Source organism: Camellia sinensis, chromosome 2 (assembly GCF_055761805.1).
Source record: "Camellia sinensis isolate YWXY chromosome 2, ASM5576180v1, whole genome shotgun sequence".
NCBI classification, from domain to species: domain Eukaryota; kingdom Viridiplantae; phylum Streptophyta; class Magnoliopsida; order Ericales; family Theaceae; genus Camellia; species Camellia sinensis.
Genome location: NC_138962.1, coordinates 71,930,294 through 71,951,512, shown reverse-complemented (window position 1 = coordinate 71,951,512; position 21,219 = coordinate 71,930,294). Strand labels below are relative to the sequence as shown.

Sequence of the window (21,219 nt, the reverse complement as noted above, 5' to 3'; positions counted from 1 at the left end):
TACCACCCGCCACCATTATCCACTCACTCACCACCACCACCACCCGTCACCTATCCGCCACCACCCACCACCACCCAATCGCTACCACCCACCACCCGCCATCGTCACCCATCCACCCACCATCAACAGCCACCACCTACCCGCCACCACCCACCACCACCCGCTATCCGCCACCCACCTGCCACCACCACCCACTCGCTACCACCCACTACCCGCCACTGTCACCCACCCACCCACCACCACCACCCGTCACCCGCCACCCACCTGCCATCACCACCCACCACCCGCCACCACCACCACCACCACCACCACCCGCTCGCTACCGCCCACCACCCGCCACCGTCACACACCCACCCACCCACCACCATCACCACCCACCATCACCTGTTACCCACCGTCGCCACTTTCCACCACCGTCTTTCGCTGCCATTTGCCACCACTTGCCACCACTTGCTATTTCTCAATCTTTTTCATATTTTAAAATTTTTTTAAACATTTTGTCAATTACCAAACGCGTTTGTAGTTTATGTTTTTTTTAAAAATAAACAAAACCAGTTTTTAAAATTTTTGTAAATATAAATTGAAAACGTAAACATTACCAAACGCAATGACTTTTTTCGTTGACTTTTTTGATTTTTTTAGCGTGAGATTTTTTTGTTCGTTTGGTATTCTTGATTGGCTTTTTTGACTTTTTAGCTTTGGAATAGTGATTTTTTTTTTTGTCTTTTTGTGATTTTTTGACCCTTTTTTTTTTTTTTTTTTTTAATCCTTTTGTGATTATTTGGCCAAAAATGATAATCAAACATCACCTTAATCTATTCATGCCTAAATTATAAGCAAAAACTAGTAATTTCAAAATAGGCCAAATAATCTAACACAAACTTCTAAATTAAAATAAATTATAAGGTGTTTGTATAATTCCCACCAAACACATTTTTTGGGTTGCAAAAAAAACAAATAAATAAATAAAAAAAAGAAGAAGAAGAAGAATTTGAAGGGTGGGTCGGGTTCACCCGTTTTCGGTACAGGATCCGATTCCCGGGTTCTATAGGCCTCGAAATTCAATCACTCATTCGCTCCTCTCTCTCTCTTCGACCCATTCTCTTCTCTCTCTAGCATTTTCTCTTCGCACTTGCTTCGATTCTCTCTTCATTCTCTAGAATTTGTTCTGTTCTCCGAAGTTTATCTCAGCTTCGTATCAATCTTCAATGATTTGTGTTTGATTCGTTCATTTATCATCGCATGCTCACTTCAATCTACTTTAAAGTTTTCGAAAATCCTAACCCTAGTTTATACGCTTCGAAGAGTTCCTTAGCAGCTTCCAGAAAATTCGGTTGCTGGATCTGAATATCACTCACCGCTTCAATAAAAGTAAGTTTTTTTTTCTTGTGTTTTGCTTTGATTTACGCAGTTCTGGAACCCTAGTTTTGATTCAGATGTGAAATTCGCGTGAATGTAGCAAACTTTGGGGTTTTTCTTGTTTGCGGTTTTTTTTTTTCTTTTCTTGATTTAATTTCGTTACTTGTTTTCATCTTTCTCGCTTTTGCAAATGAATCGGAAACTGAAAAAGGTAAAACAAAATTAAATTAATGTAGTTGATAAATAAAATAGAAATTAGAAAGCAACTTCGAGAAACCCTAGTTTTGCCTGAGATGTGAATTTCCTATGAATGTAGAACGCTTTGGGGTTTGTCTTTTTGGGGAAACAGTATGATTTTGAAGTATTTTAGATAGATTGTGTTCATGCTTGTATGTGGTTTTATTATTATTATTATTATTATTATTATTATTATTATTTTTCAATTCTGAAGTTTAAGAGAGACTCAAAGTTGAAACTTAGAAGACTTATGTGTTTTTAACTTCATAAAGAGCTACTGAGCATCTCCAAGGTTTCCTTTTTTTTTTGTTTTGTTTCCATCAAATTTAAATTTGATGAAATAAGTACAGTTTTGCTGCTCCAACCATGAACTCAAACGCATATCAAATGAGGAAACCAAAAACTTTCATCAAATTGACGGAGGCTTGAGCGTTTTATCAAAGTGAGAAGGTAGCCATTATTGTTGCAGGTAGCCATTGAGGCATCACAGTACACTGGATGACCATCCAAACATCCTCCCGGTTGACCCAGAGGATGTCCGGGCGGTCGTTTGGCCTAGTGTAAATTTTCTTCAAATTTTCTCTAATCTGGTCGTCCACTCGATTTTTCGGCCGGTCATCGATCCGGTCATCCACCAACGAGTATCTGTGAGATTTGAAGAAAGATTAAATGCTCTCTTGATCTGATGAAAGAAGTAGGGCTCCCTTTATTTGGTACCAATTTGGTGAAACAGTTGGAACATTGTTTTCACCAAATTTTCATTAAATTTGAATTTGATGAAATATTTGAGTCTGGGTTGGAGATGGTCTTACTCTATTTCTTGATTTAGTTTACTTGTTTTCATGTTTTGCACACTTGCGGACGAATCATTAGCTGAAAAAGTTTTTTGAAAAAGGGAAAAAAAATTAAATAAATGAAATCGATAATAAAAATAGAATTAAACTTGGACTTGAACGCAATACGATACAACTTTATTTGGTTCCTGCTTTTATACCTCCCCAAAAGATAAAATCATGTGAAAATCATGAGTATTATTTATTTTTCCATTTTTACACCAAATTAATTAAAATTTTTTTTTTAGAAAATTTTCAAAATACTTTTTTTTTTTGTTTTTGAAAATCAAACCAAATGGAGCAGACTTTTTGTATTTTCTTCAAATATCATGGAGTTGCATGTAATATATTAGAAGTTAAATAACAATGTCCGTGGGTGGTATTCTCGGCAAATCTATCCAACATGTGGGACTCATAAAGTAATTGCACGTGTAATATATATGCGCATATGTCATTTGTATGTGTCATGTGCCTTATTAATTTTGTGTTCTCTATTCTTCTGATAGCTTTGACTGCTTTTGTTCATGGAGATTTTTAGTGGATGGAGTCATTCTGACATCAAAGGTTGTTGTACCCTGAAACAAAAAGATATGATTTTTTTCACTAGATTGGCATTGAATGCTATGCTAATGATTTGATTATGACTCAATCTGGAACTTTTTAGAAAATTTCAAGTTTATTGATTTAAACCCTGATTTCTAAATCTAACAACTCAAAATGAATTCAATTAATGTCAACCTATTTCCATATGGAAAGAATGAAGGGACTGATTATTATTTGTTATTTCTTGCAGTTTATGCTTACTGGAAAACTAAAACTGCTAAATCATCAAGGATTCAAGTACTACACCTATACCATTTTCAATGGCTGAACACCGAAATGGTAATGCAAAAACTACTAATGGCAAGGCATCAGGAGGGGCCAGTGCTTACTCCATCAATCTGGAGAACTTTGGGAAGCGTTTAAAAATGTTATATTCGCACTGGAATGAATACAATAATGATCTGTGGGGTGCTTCTGAAGTTCTTGCAATTGCAACGCCTCCGCCGTCTGAAGACCTGCGGTATTTGAAATCATCAGCTCTGAATGTGTGGTTGGTTGGTTATGAGTTCCCTGATACAATTATGGTATTCATGAAGAAGCAAATCCATTTCTTGTGTAGCCAGAAGAAGGCTTCTTTACTTGAAGTTGTGAAGAAGACTGCGAAGGAGGTTGTGGATGCAGAAGTTGTGATGCATGTAAAGGCCAAAAATGATGATGGAACTGCATTAATGGATAGCATATTCCGTGCTGTGCGTGCTCAGTCAAAATTAGATGATCATGATATCCCTGTAGTTGGATATATAGCTAGAGAGATTCCTGAAGGGAATCTTCTGGAGATGTGGGCTGAGAAACTAAGGAATGCAAATTTCCAGCTCAGTGACATTACAAATGGATTTTCAGACCTATTTGCCGTGAAGGACAGTGTTGAGATTACAAATGTGAAGAAAGCTGCATACTTGACTTCATCAGTGATGAAGCATTTTGTGGTCCCAATGCTTGAAAAAGTTATTGATGAGGAGAAGAAGGTTTCCCATTCTTCTCTGATGGATGACACAGAGAAGGTTATTCTTGAACCTGCAAAAGTTAAGGTGAAGCTGAAGGCAGAAAATATTGACATTTGTTACCCTCCTATTTTTCAGAGTGGAGGAGAGTTTGATCTCAAACCAAGTGCTTCTAGCAACGATGAGAACCTTTACTATGACTCTACTAGTGTGATCATATGTGCTATTGGATCCCGTTACAACAGCTACTGTTCAAATGTTGCCCGAACTTTTTTGATTGATGCAAATGCTTTGCAGAGCAAGGCTTATGAGGTTCTTCTCAAGGCCCATGATGCAGCAATTAGTGCTTTGAAACCAGGGAATATGGCTGCTGCTGCATACCAAGCAGCCCTCTCAGTAGTTGAGAAGGATGCGCCTGAATTGGTTGCAAACTTGACAAAGTCTGCAGGGACTGGAATTGGCCTTGAGTTTCGGGAGTCCGGGCTTAGTCTTAATGGAAAGAATAATCGGCTATTGAAACCAGGCATGGTTTTTAATGTGTCACTTGGTTTTCAGAACTTGCAGTCTGAGACCAAGAACCCAAAGACCCAAAAATTTTCTGTTCTGCTTGCTGACACGGTTATTGTCGGTGAAAATAGTCCGGAAGTGGTGACAACTGTGAGTTCTAAAGCTGTGAAGGATGTGGCATATTCATTCAATGAGGATGAAGAAGAAGAAGAAGAAGAACAAAAGCAACCACCAAAACTCAAAACCGAGGCTAATGGATCCAAGGTATTGCCATCAAAGGCAACCCTCAGGTCAGTCAACCATGACATGTCAAAGGAGGAGCAGCGAAAGCAACACCAGGCAGAACTTGCCCGGCAGAAGAATGAAGAAACTGCTAGGAGGCTTGCTGGTGGAGGTTTTGGGATGATGGATAATCGTGGTGCTGCGAAACCATCTGGTGAATTGATTGCATACAAGAATGTTAATGATCTACCGCCTCCAAGAGATTTGATGATTCAAATTGACCAGAGGAATGAAGCCATCCTATTACCAATTTATGGAAGCATGGTCCCTTTCCACGTTGCAATGATAAAAAGTGTGTCTAGCCAGCAGGACACAAATCGTTCTTGCTATATCCGAATCATCTTTAATGTACCTGGCACCCCTTTCAATCCACACGACACAAACTCCCTGAAATTTCATAGTTCTATTTATGTTAAGGAAGTGTCATTCCGCTCGAAGGACCCAAGGCACATAAGTGAAGTGGTACAGCTCATTAAAACCCTCCGCAGGCAGGTTGCCTCCAGGGAGTCTGAGAAAGCTGAGAGAGCAACCTTAGTTACTCAGGAGAAACTTCAAATTGCAGGGGCCAAATTTAAGCCAATAAGGTTGTCTGATCTATGGATCCGTCCCGTGTTTGGTGGTCGTGGGAGAAAGCTTCCTGGTACATTAGAAGCTCACACTAATGGGTTTCGGTATTCAACTTCAAGGGCAGATGAACGTGCGGACATTATGTTTGCTAACATCAAACATGCATTCTTCCAGCCAGCAGAGAGGGAAATGATCACTCTGCTGCACTTTCATCTGCATAACCACATAATGGTGGGAAACAAGAAAACAAAGGATGTGCAGTTCTATGTTGAGGTGATGGATGTGGTCCAGACACTTGGAGGTGGGAAAAGATCTGCCTATGATCCTGACGAAATTGAGGAAGAACAGAGAGAGAGGGACAGGAAGAACAAAATTAACATGGACTTCCAGAACTTTGTAAATCGAGTGAACGATCTATGGGGCCAACCCCAATTCAAAACACTTGATTTGGAGTTCGACCAGCCCTTCAGAGACCTTGGCTTCCATGGTGTACCCCACAAAGCTTCAGTTTTTATTGTGCCAACTTCAAGCTGTCTAGTTGAGCTCATAGAGATACCGTTTGTGGTAATCACTTTAAATGAAATTGAGATAGTTAACCTGGAAAGAGTAGGTCTTGGGCAGAAGAATTTTGACCTGACCATAGTGTTCAAGGACTTTAAGCGGGATGTCTTTCGGATTGACTCTATCCCTTCAACCTCCCTAGATGGCATCAAGGAGTGGCTTGACACAACAGATCTCAAGTATTATGAGAGCAGGCTAAATCTGAACTGGCGACCCATACTGAAAACAATCACTGAAGACCCAGAAAAATTCATCGAGGATGGTGGATGGGAATTCTTGAACATGGAAGCTAGTGATTCAGATACTGACAACTCGCAAGAGTCAGACAAAGGTTATGAGCCCTCAGATGTGCAATCGGACTCAGTTTCAGAGGAAGAGGATGATGAGAGTGAGTCATTGGTGGAGTCTGAGGATGACGATGAAGAGGACTCTGAAGAAGTCTCGGAGGAAGAAGAAGGGAAAACATGGGAAGAGTTGGAAAGGGAAGCAAGCAGGGCAGATAGAGAGAAGGGGGATGAATCAGACAGTGAGGACGAGAGGAAGCGAAGGAAGATAAAGCCTCCTTTTGGGAAGGCTCGGGTGCCTGATAAAAGACCGCCCAGTGGCAGCCTTTCTAAAAGGCCCAAATTGAGGTAGACAGAGAGGAATGGTCACTCCTAATCATGCTCTTACCTTTTTAAGCTATGCAGTGCCATCAGCAGGCTGCAGGTGTGAATGTTGCTTGTCTAGCCAAATGTGCAACAGGTCTTGTCACAAAGATAGATGAATAGTTCATGGCTGTTCTTTGTTCTCACGTGTTGCAGACTCTTAGTCTTGTAAGATAGTTGCAACTAGGTTTTGTTGGGTTGAGTCTTGGTCTTGTAAGATGATGGGAATTAAATTATAATGACAAACTTGCATCTTCTGGTTATTCCTCATGGTGTGTTAAATTTTGTTTGGCACCTGTGCACACGGATGCACTGCATTCCATAGAAGTAACAGTTGCAGGTGAAGTACTGCAGGTGAATGACTGCAGCTCATTCTGAATTGTTTTGTCATGATAGATATAGAATTTTGATATATGGTGCTGGAGCTTCTTTTTCCTGTGGATACAGTGCGTAGAGTCTTATAAAGGAAATTTTTTTGACCACTCAAATCATTAGTGAGTTTTCAGCTTTCAGTCTAATTGGAATACCTAGAATTTTTATTTTTATTTTTTATCTTATAGCCGGAGCTGTCTTCAGAATACTTCTTTTTGGAATCAGATGCTTTCGTTTCAGGTGAGTACTTGGAACTTGAGAAAGGTTTGTATTTCTGTTTTTCCTTATCTTTCCCCAGAATTAAAGCAAAAATGGTTTTCTTTCTTTGAGAAACACTTGGGGATCCATCCATACTTATTTTTTCCTTTTTTTTTTTTTTCTCTCTCTTCCTGTTTGGGGTATGTATGCATACAATTTGCTTGGCCCTAGATAGATCACAACAGTGAAAACAGTATTCCTGATGCTAACCTCAAATGGTTCAGCTGAGACTTTGTTAGTAGGTTGTGTATACAAAGTCAATTGTTTTGTTATGTTATGTTTGATAGTAGCAGATGTATATTTCCTTTGCTTGTTTTATATTTCCTTCAATTGCTGGGTATGAAAATCTCATGTTCACTACAAGAAAAATAATGTGTCACGGCCCTTTTTTGGTGTTTCCAAAAAACGCTGTCAAAGTCATTTAAATACAGCGCCTTTTTCAATGCCAAATAAATGCAGTAAGACAATCATTTTGTACGCTGGTCAATGAAGAGTTGTGGGACGACATTTCTGAAATGTTTTCCAAGCGGTATCATTTTATGCACTATAAACTATGTATAACATTTACTTTTTCAAGCTGGCCTTATAATTGCTCTTATCTGTCTTTATCTCCACAACAGAACTGAGAGAGTAAACGCTAACCCTTGAAACCCTAGAAGAGATGGAGGCCAAAGGCCGTGGAAGGAGGCTTAAGGTTAGGGTTAGTAGATTTCTTTCTCTCTCTAATGACACAAGGTCTTTGTGAAGAAGGCCTACTTAATGAACCTAAAGAGTTTTTTGTTAAAATGGAACAGAATGTTGCTTGGCAGATGATGTCACTTACAACAATATTATCTGAGGATTTATTGGACAACACAAGTGCTATGAGGCATTAATACTCGTTGAGGAAATGGGTCAAAGGGGTTTTTCACCAGATGCATCCACTTTTCCTTGATCGTAGAAATACTCTCAACTAAAGGACAAGATCGTGCTCTACAGGATGTGATAAAGAAGTTCATGCCAAAGATAGTCATGGAATGCAAGGGATTGAGTAAATTTCTTAAGCAGTGAAGGTAAAACTACATTTATACTGAACCATATAGTCTATTCTTAAGTGAAACTCTTTTCATTTTCATTTTCATTTTTTCTTTTTATTAATGTGTTCTTTTCACTTCCAAATATTACATTTTGTAGCCATAAGCATTTGGTTACTTCCAAAGGAAAGCAGTGATCAAACATGTTTACCTCAACTCAGATAAAAAAAAAATATTTATCTCGACTCTTCTTTTATTTCCCTTTGGTTGCCTCTTTTGCTTAGATACTGTAATACAAATCTGATACTGACGAATATTTCGAGCATAACCTCTAGTGACATTAAAATTGATCCACTCTGTGTCATCGTACGTTCATTTCCTTCTTACTCTCCTCCATATGATGGTATTTTATGAACTCCAGTAGCCTTTTTTCTTTTTTTTTTTCCATGTCCTGTTTCTGCAATATTCTCAACTGTTTCATCTTGGTCGATTTTTTCTCCTGGTATCTTAAGAAGGTTCCAACACTTAAATACTTGAGACTTTAGCTTGGACCAAGTAGACCATTGGTCACTAGTAGAAGATTAAAATTTTAAGGCCTGGATATGCATGTATTTTCATGATGATCTTCACATCGAGGAAGATATATATAGAATTTTATACGATTTGTTATTTGTCCTCTTTTTAGGCTTTAATGACGTCTCCCTTTTAAGGGGATTCCTATGTTTTTTATTTCTAGAGATGTAAGAGTTATGTCATTTTGTTTTTGTTTTATTCCTTTTTCTTTTTTCTTTTTTGTTGTAATTTTCTCTCTTTTTCTCATAGTTAGGGGTTGTTTGGGATGATCTAAATAAGTGCATTTTTTGACTTTTTACGAAAAAACATAAAATATGGGTTGAGTTTGAAGTGATGTGGTAGAGAGATGATGTGATTTAAATGAGAAGATGTGACTTAAATAGGATAGTGATTTTTTGATTTTTTTGTATTATGCCAAACTAGGCCTTAATAAAATTTTGAGGTTTTCAATAAAAAAAATAATATGAAGTACCCCTTTCTAATACAGTTCAAGAACTAAAGGGGTAATGTTGTTCTTATGGGATTGTTGAAGAAATATAATATACTTTGGAAGCCTAAAACAATGGCTATGGGGATCAAGATCATCCATAAGCCTTTTTGCTCCGAAGGAAAATAGAGTCCTAATTTTTGTTTAATTATAGTTCTTTTTTTCAGTTTTTTTTTTTTTTTTGGAAGCCAACGATGCTTTGATAGCTTTTCATTTTCTGGACATGGTTGAATTATGGTCCATAGATCTCCTTTTGTAAGTTAATGTTATTAATTCTATAAATGATCTGTTATTTGGTCTGGTCAAAGTGTCTACGATTCCTAGTTTCTACTCTAGGGGAGCTAATAACTAATAAGAGAAGCCCAGCAGATATATCTATGTATGAGCTTATTTGTGTGGATTTTAGGGAATATGAGATTACTTTAGTTTGGTGAAACTCAACTCCTAAGAGGATGAAGCACACGGACTCTAATCAAGATTTCTATGTTCTTTACTATTTCTTCCTCATATTCTTTCTTCCTCTATTCAACTCTTTCCAACCTTGGAATCTTGTTCTCATAAGCCTAATCCTTAACAAAAACTTGGCCCAAGCAATTAAAAACCACATGGGGAAAAAAAAAAAAATGGAAAAAAAGAGAGAACTGAGGCGGAGTTGGTATTCTCAGATTATTGTTTTGTCTCAAAATAGTTATTGTTCGTTGCCAAAACTCTACCGACTACACTACCTAGTCCTAATGAACCCCCACAGTTTCGCTATTTGCTGTCCTGTTTTTTGATTTGTTTTCCTGATTTTTCAGCCGCTTAATGGCAATAAGTTTAGCAGCTTATCACATTTGAATCTAATCCTATCTCAACTCTCTTTTATCCTCAAATTTGTACAGACTTTCTTTTATCTTTAGAATAATGAAACCACATGCTTTCAAAAACTTTAAACCCATGAGCTCTCTTTCATTCCCACCTCTTCCTTCCATTTTTTAGAAACCTTAAACCTAAAGGCTTTTTAAACCTTTGCCCACCATTTGTGAGATGCACTACTTTAAGTCTATTATCTGTTTTCTCTTCATCCATATCTTCTTTTGTTATGCTGATTTAAAAGCTTATGTGACTGAAATTTTTATCATAGCAGAATTTTTTGCTACAATAGTGTAAAGAAGGTAATTATCCACTTGTAGTACCAATGCGGGAGGTAGAGGGGCTACATAGTAGAATTTTTATTATTAGAATTCCTATTTTATTTTTCATTTCCTGTTAGCTTTTGTGATAAAACTGTGTTTCATTGTTGAATCATCTTATCGGCATGAACTACCTGGAATAACTATTCAGCAAAGAACGTTGCGTAGACCGCACTTGTCACCCATTCTCTTCCCTTATGGATTGCACTAGTTACGACCTTTGCTACCCTTGTATACTATTTCATTGTGAATTGTTTTGTTTATAGCTGTGACATATTCCTCTTTCTTGTTTGTTGCAGTGCTTCTAATATTTGCTGCCTTCCTCCCTTTTCTCCTCTATATGATGAAATTTGGTAAACATTTGTACTCTCTCTCTCTCTCTCTCTCTCTCTCTCTCTCTCTCTCTGTGGGATAAAATCAAATGCATGAAGGAGTATGTGAATTAATGAAGGCCCTGCTGTTGAATTGCTTCTTGTGTAACATGTTTGTTACTTGTATGTATGATTGTGGAACTGGGATCTTGAAACTCTGTAGTTGAAGCTTAATACTTCAAGTCTTGCTGGGTTAAGGTATATATGGTAGATGTAAAATTTGTCTTTGTTGTGAGAGAAGTTTTCTAGTCTTTACTATAAAGAAAGTTGTAAATGGAATATCGTTGGAAGAACAATGTAGCCGGATAATGAAATCTCTTTTAAAAAATACAAATGATCTGTGAGGCTCCTGTTACCCTCATCAATTTTTGTTGTGTAGATCTACCAAATAAAATGCTTTTTTATTTTCTTAAAATATCATGCTTTTTTATTTTTGTCACCGTTAGTAAAAAAATCCGTGTCTAGAAAATTGATCTATTTGTTTTTGTGCAGATCAGAACAGAGCAGAAATTCCTGAAGTCCAAGATGAAGCTCAAGAGTTGCTGTAATTGTAAAGCTTGGTTTCACTCACAGTATTTCATGTTGAGTTTGGATATTAGATTTGTCTAGGGATTTCTAGTGTTAAAAAAAAATAAAAAAAGGAAAGAAAAGATATGAAAAGGAAGTGAAGTTTAATCTGTGTGTGTGTGTGTGTAGGGGATGGTAGTATAATAAATCCCTTAAGAGGATGATTGGATTCCACATTTAAGTAACCCATTGAAGGGGAGGGGGCTAGGTAGCTATTCCTCCAGGTTGTATCAATATGATAACTTCAATTCACTTATCAGTGAACCCGAGCAAAGATAAATTGATTTGGAGAGGGGTACATTCCTCCTCCAAACCCAATGTCAATGTATCAGTTTGGAAGGGATTGTGGCAGTTTCACATCGCTGCTAAATGGTCTGTATTCATCTGGAAATGTTTGCACAACATTCTTCCAGTTAGATGGAATTTGAAATGAAGGGGAAGGGGAATTGACGTGGATCCTATTGTCCTCGTTGCCATTCAGCTACGGAAACCATTGAACGTTTATAGTTTGAATGCAATGAATCACAATACATTTGGCGAGGATCACGGTTGAGGTTAGATTTTACACAAGGTGAACTGCTATCTTTGAAGGAGTGGTTTTATCAATGGATGGAGGCTGTAAAAGATGAGGCTGTAGTCATGTTGTCAGTAGTAATTTTATGGGCAATATGGGGGACAGCAGAACCAGCTGGTTTTTAATAATATTTTGGAATCACCATTTTGCAATCGATTCAGATGTTGGAAGTTAGGCTGGAACAAAGCAAACAATTTCATTTTCTTTTAATGATACGAGTTGCCCTATGATAGCCCTACGGATAATGATACGAATTGCTGTCTTCTTGGGAATTCTCTTGCTCGTAACTCTGAATTCCAGGTCTGGATGTTTTGGTTGATGGAGCGTGGAAGTCGCAAAGCTGTCAGGCTGCATATGCTTTGGGTTTACTACGATGAGAATCAGGAAATGGTGGATCGTCGAGTACAGCACACTCATCTTGTGTTGCCACTAGTTGCGGAGGCAAAGGCATGTTTAGCTGCCTTTCAATGGGCAGAGGAACGGCAATTGCAGTGTGTTTTTTCAGATTGTCAAGTTTTGATAAATACCTTGAAGGGTGCTGGGCTTCCCAAGTGGAGTTCTGCTTCGGTCATTCAGGATATTAGGAATTAATGCTACTTGTTTTAAGTTTCTTTGTATTTCGAAAGTTATAGGTCTCTCGTGAGTCGGCTTCTGTAATCAACCTTTGTTAACTAATATATCTAGGTTTTTGGTTTGATCAAAAGAACAGTCTCTCCCTCTCTCTCTCTCTCTCTCCCTCTCTCTCTCTTTTTCTTGGGTGATTTTATTTACACATTTTACTTGGTTAGGTTTTTCAAAAAATACTTTTTAGAAAATTTTACTTTCTTATTTCGTATTTTTTTTTATTTTTACTGAATTTTTTTAATATTTTAAGCAATTTTTTTTTTTACTTTTTAGACATAGCTAACATAAATATACTTAAAAAGTAAAAAATTTGTGAAAAAAATCTTTTAAAAATTCACTAAATACCAAAAATATATATATATATAAAAAATACGGGAATTCAGTTCATTTTTTATATTTTTATGTATTTTTTAAAAAAAAATTTCACAATTTTTTTACTTTTTAAATATCTAAGTAAAGTGTATCTAAAAAAAGTGTTTAAAATTTTAAAAATATTAACTAAAAACAAAAAAATACGAAAATCAAAAAACTCAGTTTTTAAAAAATTTAATCCAAAAAACTTAAACCAAACACACTGCTAGTTCTCTCAATACAAATCATTAATAGATTAAATTTATATTTAAATATCCTAATGAAATGACCATTAAAGACAACATGAGATGTATTTTACCCATTTAAAAATTTTACATTTAAAAGTACAGAATACTCTTTACACACCATCAACTCTATAGGGTTCAGAATTTTAACATATAAATATTATATTTCTTCATCATCTTCTCCATTAACATACACTCATGATATCATTTATTATCAATTAACTCACTTCATCATCTTCTCTATTATACTTATTTTTCAAACTCAAAACATTGCCTTTGAAAATTTAGAGTTTAAGAATATTGAAATCAATTAGTTTTTGAAGATTTGCACACGATAGATGACATTGAGATAGTTGGTTCCAATATAAATATTGAAAACGTTGATTTGAACATTGAAAAATGTAGTTTATGACTTAATTTTTTGATTATTTATTTTTCTCATTCGTATGTTGGGAAGATGAATTTGTTCGTAGTGTTCGGATAATCAAAGTTGAGCTTTTATTTTACAAAATGTTCAATTATTTATATTTGAACAAAATAATTTTATTCAAATTATTAAGATTGACCACATATTAAATGTTCATACATAAAAAATTAAACATTTGAATTTAGTTTGGTTAAAATAAATTAAACTTTTATACATTGTTCAGATATAAATTTTTGAACACGTTAAATTTGTTTAACTTTGTATTCTTGAACATGACTAATTTGATGTTAAATTTTTTACAGAATTCTATACCCACCCAACGTAGCAATGTTAAAAACTGACTGTGTTCTTGATTATAAAAGTGAATTTGTTACTAAAGAGATACCCTCATGTTCCATCATCTCCACCATTAATACACACTCATGAATCAATGATGAGAATTCTAATCTAAAATGACAACGAGAGACAATAGTTTCACAATAGCAATGAAGATCAACACTGGCGAAGATAGAGGCCAAATGAAACACTCCGCCGGTGATTTGAAATGACGAAACGACAAGATAAGACACGACGAGAGTTCAATACTAACTATGGAGATCAACACCAGCGAAGATGGAGGCCAAATGAAACCTTCGTAGGTGATGGAGATCAAGACCGACGGAGATGGTGTCTGTTTTAAGGATTATAGGGGGGTTTTGTTGTTTATAGTGGTGAAGATGAAGAGCTTTTGGTGTTGTACGGGGAGGAAATAATTCTCCTCGTATAATCCTGTTGACCAAGTCCACGCTCCTCCGTACAACGTCGCTTTGTCACCTGAAAACACAAACGTGAGCTAGCCGGCGGGTGTGTGCCGGAAACCTCTCCGATGCCTAAGTCAGAAAACTTGACAAATAGACAAGGCTCTAAGTTCTCAGAAAGATTGTGTTCAATTACCTCCTCCAAGGTGATGCTTGTAGGCTTTTATAAGTTTCCCGTGGCACAATCCTGGTAGGACTTGTATTTCTCCATGCAGAGTCCTCCTAGGATTCATACTCCAAAGGATAATGCTTATCCTTTTACACCCTCCCCCACAGCTTAAACCAAGTGGGATGGTTTTCTCCATAGCCGAACTACCACACGACCGAAATAACACTGGCTATGTTGAGCCACAGAGAAGGCCGAACTATCCTTAGCTCGGTCTTCTCCTTTAACTCATTACTTTGGCTGCCCCTGTTCAACCTTGGTATGCTTAGATCAAACTTCCAAGTAACAAGTTCTGACCGACTTAACCAGAGTGTGTCACGACCGGACTAATTCCGAAACCGGTCTTCCCAGAACATACTGCGACCGGACTAACTCTAAGACCGGCCCTACTCCGAGTTGTCTCTGGACCGGAGTAGCCTTACTCTTCCTTGGGCCGAAGCAACTATCTCTTCTTGAGCCGGAATAAACTCACCTCCTTGGGCCGAAGTAACTTTGTCTCCCCAAGGCCGGAGTAACCTTGCCCTCTAGGCCGGAGTATTCAATACGGCCTTTTTACCTAGTCCTCTGCGTTTTGGGCCTCAAAACCCAACTCGAAGCTCGGCCCAATTTTCCCAAAAATTACCCTCTCAATTGCCCCTTAATTCCATCTGTGCAACATGATTGGGATTACCAGCCTTCTGGCCGAGCTAGAGTTTGTTACGCTTTTTCAGCCGAGCTAAAAAACCCTTTTAGCCTTTCCAGCCGAACTAAGTTTACCTCGGGTATCACTATGTCCGGTCAAAACGTCTCTTCAATCACAGCGACTGTAACGCTTCCCATTCCAGTGACACGTGGCAAATTCTGATAAGCTGTGGCCAACTGTCATGCCGCCCTTCAGAATTTTTGTACTGTTCCCGCTTCTTTTTGCCGCCTTTTTCTCTCCCTTCTTTCACAAAACAACCTTTTTACTCTTTCTCGAATTACTTCACCTTCCATTCTTCATTTTCTCTTCTCCTCTGTTTCCTGAGTTTTTGAGCTTTGAGCTTACTGTGTTCGTGCTTCCGTTGCTGCTACTGCTCCATCTTCAGCTTCTTCTTCTCCAATCTGGTAAGCAAGCCTACCCTTCTCGCTTTTTTTATTTGTTTTTCCATCTGTTTTTGTTTTGTATGCTTTTTGCAAACATTTTTCTTCATTTGTCTGCTTTGCTTTCGTACTTTGATGAAGAAACCTGTATAACCCATGAGTATATGTCATATACCCTAGAGAAAACTCGATTTTGATCCAGAATCACATCCCAACCGAACTAGGATACTGTTTGTGTTATGTATGTAGATAGATTTCAGAGAACAACCGAACTAGGACTTGTAGGAATATCAGTAGTTTCTTCCGAACCACTCTAGCCAAGATAAGATCACCGAAAAAACGTGCACATACCGAACTAGGTACTTCGGTCTATAACCGAGCTAAGCCTTTCGGGGCCAAGCCGGCTTTCTTAGCTCTTAAGCCGAACTCAGAAAACCACCCCTAGGGGTTCAACCGAAGTAACTTTCCTCATACTGCAACCGATTTAAGCCTTGGGACAAAACTAGCTTTCTTAGTTTTTTAGACCGAACTCAGAAAGCTGCCCCTAGACATTAAACCGGTCTAAACTGCTCAAAACCGAGCTAACAAACCTTCTGATGGGCCGAGGTAGAACCAGCCCACTAAGCCGAAGTAGGATTTGTATATCTTGCTTATAATTTGTAGCGCGGTCCAACGATCTGTGCTTAACCCCTTTGTTTTTTACCTTGCAGACTTAGGTTGCCCAGGCATTCCTGCGTGTGCTCAACCGAGCTACTGAGCCTAGTTTTTGTACCGAAATAATTTATTCATAAATTATACGACAAATGGGTAAGTATAGATATTTAGTCGAAACCCCTGGTGGCATGGCCGAATTTAGGCAAGATTACCAGATTCCTGATGATGTCCAACTGGTGTTGGCCAAGAAAGATGCTACTCCCTGGGACAATGAAGGCTTCGTCCCTTTTACCCTTCAATCCATAATAGAAACCGGACTACGGTTTCCTGTCCAACCGCTAATCTGTGAATTTCTTAGACAGACTAGGTTGTGCCCCACCCAACTGTCCACCAATACATATCGTATTATAATGGGAATAGCCGCATTAAACCACCAAACCGGACTAAATCTTGGTCTGGCCGAGATCTTTCATCAGTACTCTATTGGCTCAAAGAATGCTGGGTGGGTCTATTACCTTAGAATTCGCCGCCGCCGAGAGAAGATAATTAAACACACTCCGGACAAAGATCTTAACGATGATGATTTCTTTTGGGTCTCTGGGAACTTTGAGGATTTTCAAGCTCAAATTCCTGGCCGACCTATAAATTGGAAAATGGGAGAGCCTGGTAATTTAACTTCGATCTTCTTCTTTGCATTTTATTTCGGTTCTTCAGTCCATTGACCGAACTAACACTTCTCTTTTTTGCAGATTTTGCCCACCTCCGTTCTCTATATAGTTATCCCAACCTTGCAATTTTGCGAGCCGCACTACGGTGCCAAGAGAGGAGTTGGGCTAAGCTTCTGAATTTCGAACCGACCTACCGGTACAGCGGTCGACGGAAAGCAAAGGTAACCGATTTTCTTCTCGAGGAAGACCCAGAACCGGACCCAACTTTGCCCGAGATAAGACTTGTCCCACTAACAGCTGAAGAAGAAATGGCAAAGAAAAGCAGAGTTAGGGCCCTCCTGACCGCAACAACCAGGGCCGAAGTAACACCAACTACTGAGGTGCAGCCCGCCGTCGTGGCCCTTCCTTCATAACGGCCTTCTTCATCTCGCCCTTCCAAACGCGCCCGATCTACGTCAGCCGAACAGCAACTTGTTGATGATGTCGAATCCGTCCCCCAAAGTCCTCATCCTGCCCCCCAACCAGAGCAAACTGACCGAGCTCGATCTCCGAAGTGGGCTCCGCCGCTGATCTTCAACGACCGAAACATCAAAGCCACTGACTCGGTCGTGGCTGAAAAAGACCACCAACTGGCCTTTAACCTGGCCAAAAGTGTGTGCCTCCCCAAGGACATGGAGCACCACTTGAAGCAACTGAACACCGAAATGAAATCAATTCGGTCTGCTTCCAAGTCCATGATCTTGGTAAGTAGCTCTGTCTGTTTTTTCTGTCTAAATTTTTCCAACTTTTACTTCGGCTGAGAAGAAATCTTTGTTTTGCCAGGCCTTGCAAAAGAACAATATTACTTATAGGAAGGTCCAAGAACTCCGCAAGACCACAAGGCAAGCGATGGCGGAAGCCGAAGCGAAGGCGGCCGAACTAGTGGAGGCCGAAAGGAGATTGGCCGAGCTTCAAGCGTAGAACGGCCGACTTGCCGAGCTGGTTAACTCGGCTGAAGCGGAGAAGCAAAAAGCGGCCATTGTGATGAAAGACAAATATCTGCGTGAGCTGCTGAAGCTTGAGAAGAGAAAAGACGCCGAAATAAACGAACTAAAAGAGAACATGGGGGTGGCCGAAAATGAGGGGTACAAGCGAGGTTACAAGGAGGCGGAAGATGCCTACGTCAAACAATGCGCCGCCGCCAAGGAGCTCTTCTTCAAGTGCGGCTGGAGGGGGGCTGTGGAGAAGCTCGGTCATGATGAACAGACCGAGGTCTTCGACCCTCCAGCCTACTTTATACCGAAGTCCCTGGCGGCGTATGCAGACGCCTTGCAGCAGGAGTTTCTGGAGGACTCAGACACTGATGACTCCTCTGCTCCTGAGGACATTCCGGTTGATAATGTGGACCAGCCAGTTCGGTCGGAGCCCGCTGTGGAAGACTTGACAGTTGATCTTCCCAGGGAAACCGTGATTCCAGCCGAAGTGGCTTTGCCGATTGTGAATGAGCTCCCTTCGGAAACCGGTCTGCGAGTTGACGGTGACGCTAAGTTTGACGCCGAGATAGATGAACTTTTCTCTTAATTTTTTCTTCTCTTTGTAACCGAAGTATGCCCATGTAATGACTTCTTGTTGAATGAAAATTTTACGCAACTCTTATTCCGGTTTTGATGTGTATGCCTGTATTTTGTGCAACTATAATTACCAGCCAACCACTCCTTGGCCGACATAATTACTTCGGCTGAGGAGTACTAAGTGTTGGTTTAATCCAGCCAACCACTCTTCAGCCTTACACTTACTTCGGCTGAAGAGTAACAAGAGTTGGTTTATTCCAGCCAACCACTCTTCAGCCATACACTTACTTCGGCTGAAGAGTAACAAGAGTTGGTTTATTCCAGCCAACCACTCTTCAGCTTTACCCTTACTTCGGCTGAAGAGTACAAAGTGTTGGTTTAATCCAGCCAACCACTCTTCAGCCTTACACTTACTTCGGCTGAAGAGTAACAAGAGTTGGTTTATTCCAGCCAACCACTCTTCAGCCATACACTTACTTCGGCTGAAGAGTAACAAGAGTTGGTTTATTCCAGCCAACCACTCTTCAGCTTTACCCTTACTTCGGCTGAAGAGTACAAAGTGTTGGTTTATTCCAGCCAACCACGCTTCAGCTTTACCCTTACTTCGGCTGAAGAGTAACAAGAGTTGGTTTATTCCAGCCAACCACTCTTCAGCTTTACCCTTACTTCGGCTGAAGAGTAACAAGAGTTGGTTTATTCCAGCCAACCACTCTTCAGCCATACACTTACTTCGGCTGAAGAGTAACAAGAGTTGGTTTATTCCAGCCAACCACTCTTCAGCCATACACTTACTTCGGCTGAAGAGTAACAAGAGTTGGTTTATTCCAACCAACCACTCTTCAGCTTTACCCTTACTTCGGCTGAAGAGTAACAAGTGTTGGTTTAATCCAGCCAACCTCTAAGTTAGTTTTTCCAGCTAACTTAGAATAGAATGCTTGCAATATACTTGAGTCTTGAAAGCTAACTTTCTACAAAGAGTAACTCGTGCTAAAAAGAATTTCTCATTTTATTGAAGGAAGAGAAAATTACATGTTTGAAAAAGAAAAGCTAAAAGTAAAATATCTTGAGATTGGCCGTATTCCATGGCCTAGGGATTGCCTTGCCATCCTTGTCTTCTAGGTGGTATGCCCCTTTGCCTGCTAACCCAACCACCTTATAAGGACCTTCCCAATTTGGGCCTAACTTGCCGTCTCCTGGGACCAAGGTGTTTCCCATTACTTTGCGTAGTACCCAATCCCCAATCTTGAATTGCCTTGGATGCACCTTTTTGCTGTATTTTCTGATTAACTCTCGTTGGTATGAGGCGATGTGGACCAATGCTCTTTCTCTTCTTTCTTCTGCAAGGTTGAGTTCTAAGGCTATGGCTTCTCCATTTAAGTCTGGATCAAAATTTTCACTTCGAATTGTGGGGAGGCCAACTTCTAGTGGGATCACTGCTTCCATGCCATAGGCTAAGGAAAATGGTGTTTCTCCAGTTGATCGCCGAGGTGTGGTGCGGTAAGCCCATAAGACGTGAGGAAGTTCATCCGCCCACTTGCCTTTTGCTTTCTCTAGCCTTTTCTTTAGTCCATCCAAGACGACTTTATTTGATGCTTCAGCCTGCCCATTTGCTTGAGGATAAGCCGGTGTGGAATTGTAGAAATCTATCTTGTATTCTTCACAAAAGCTTCTGAAGATTCTGCCGTCGAACTGAGTTCCATTGTCTGAGATCAGTGCTTTTGGTATGCCAAATCGAGTGATAATATTTTGCCAAACAAACTTCTTCACATCTTTTTCTTTGATTGACGCCAATGCTTCTGCTTCCACCCACTTTGTGAAGTAGTCTGTTGCTGCGAGGAAGAATTTTCTGCCCCCGGGTGCTGTTGGAAGTGGTCCTACTATGTCTAAGCCCCACATTGCGAAAGGCCATGGGCTAGTTAAGGGTAGGAGTTCTCTTGCTGGTTGATGTATTTGGTGCGCGAATTTCTGGCATTTTTCACACTTCTTCACATATTTCTCTGAGTCTGCTTGCATATATGGCCACCAATATCCTTGTGAAATAGCCCTGTAAGCGAGCGACCTTCCCCCTTGATGACTTCCACATACCCCTTCATGTATTTCGAACAGGAATGCTTCTACTTTGCTGGGATGAACGCACTTGAGGTAAGGCCCAGAGAACGACTTCTTATATAATGCCAAAGATGGAGATAGCCAAAACCGCTGCGACTTTGCCCTTATTTTGTTGGCTTCTTTTTTCTCTCCTGGTAGGATGCCGTCTTTCAAGAACAGGATGATGGGATCCATCCAAGAAGGGCCTAATTCTGCGCAACATACTTTTTCTGCTTCGGGGTCTTCTATGCTTGGTCTTGGTAAGAAGTCGATGAGTAATGGATGAGGGATTGATGTATCTGCCATTGAGGCCAGGCCTGCTAGCTCATCCGCTCGGCTGTTTTCCTCCCTGCCAATTTGTTCTATCCTTACCACATCAAACTTCTTGATCTCCGTTCTGACTAACTCTTGGTACTTGGCCATTCTGTCATCCTTTGCTTCGTATTCGCCAGAAATTTGGTTTACCACCAGCAGAGAGTCACTGTACACCATTAGTTCGGTTGCTTTCATGAAGTGTGCCGATTTGAGTCCTGCGAGAAGCGCCTCATACTCCGCTTCATTGTTGGATGCTGGGAAGCCAAGGTTGATTGCTTGCTCTATAACCAAGCCGTCTGGAGAGATGAGGACTATGCCAAGCCCTGCACCATGTCGGTTGGATGCTCC

The 21,219-nt window shown here is 39.7% G+C and overlaps 1 protein-coding gene and 1 long non-coding RNA gene across 5 annotated transcripts; both read left to right on the top strand.

The window, feature by feature from the left end:
* Positions 1 to 1,040: 1,040 nt before the first annotated feature.
* LOC114310678 (FACT complex subunit SPT16) lies at positions 1,041 to 6,800 on the top strand. Of its 4 annotated transcripts, XM_082914801.1 has the most exons (4): positions 1,076 to 1,371; positions 1,947 to 2,290; positions 2,936 to 2,993; positions 3,223 to 6,800. In XM_082914801.1, the coding sequence occupies exon 4, from the start codon at positions 3,293 to 3,295 to the stop codon at positions 6,524 to 6,526; it is 3,234 nt and encodes a 1,077-aa protein (XP_082770927.1). In that variant the 5' UTR covers positions 1,076 to 1,371; positions 1,947 to 2,290; positions 2,936 to 2,993; positions 3,223 to 3,292; the 3' UTR covers positions 6,527 to 6,800. The 4 variants fall into 4 exon arrangements, with proteins under 4 accessions (XP_028112555.2, XP_082770927.1, XP_028112557.2 ...); XM_028256756.2 differs by lacking the exon at positions 1,947 to 2,290; XM_028256755.2 differs by lacking the exon at positions 2,936 to 2,993.
* Positions 6,801 to 7,496: 696 nt separating this feature from the next.
* Positions 7,497 to 11,433, top strand: LOC114310677 (uncharacterized). Its single transcript, XR_014361099.1, has 5 exons — positions 7,497 to 7,696; positions 7,788 to 7,867; positions 7,962 to 8,219; positions 10,712 to 10,765; positions 11,276 to 11,433. It is a non-coding gene; the product is annotated as an uncharacterized LOC114310677 (long non-coding RNA).
* The last annotated feature ends 9,786 nt before the right edge of the window (positions 11,434 to 21,219 follow it).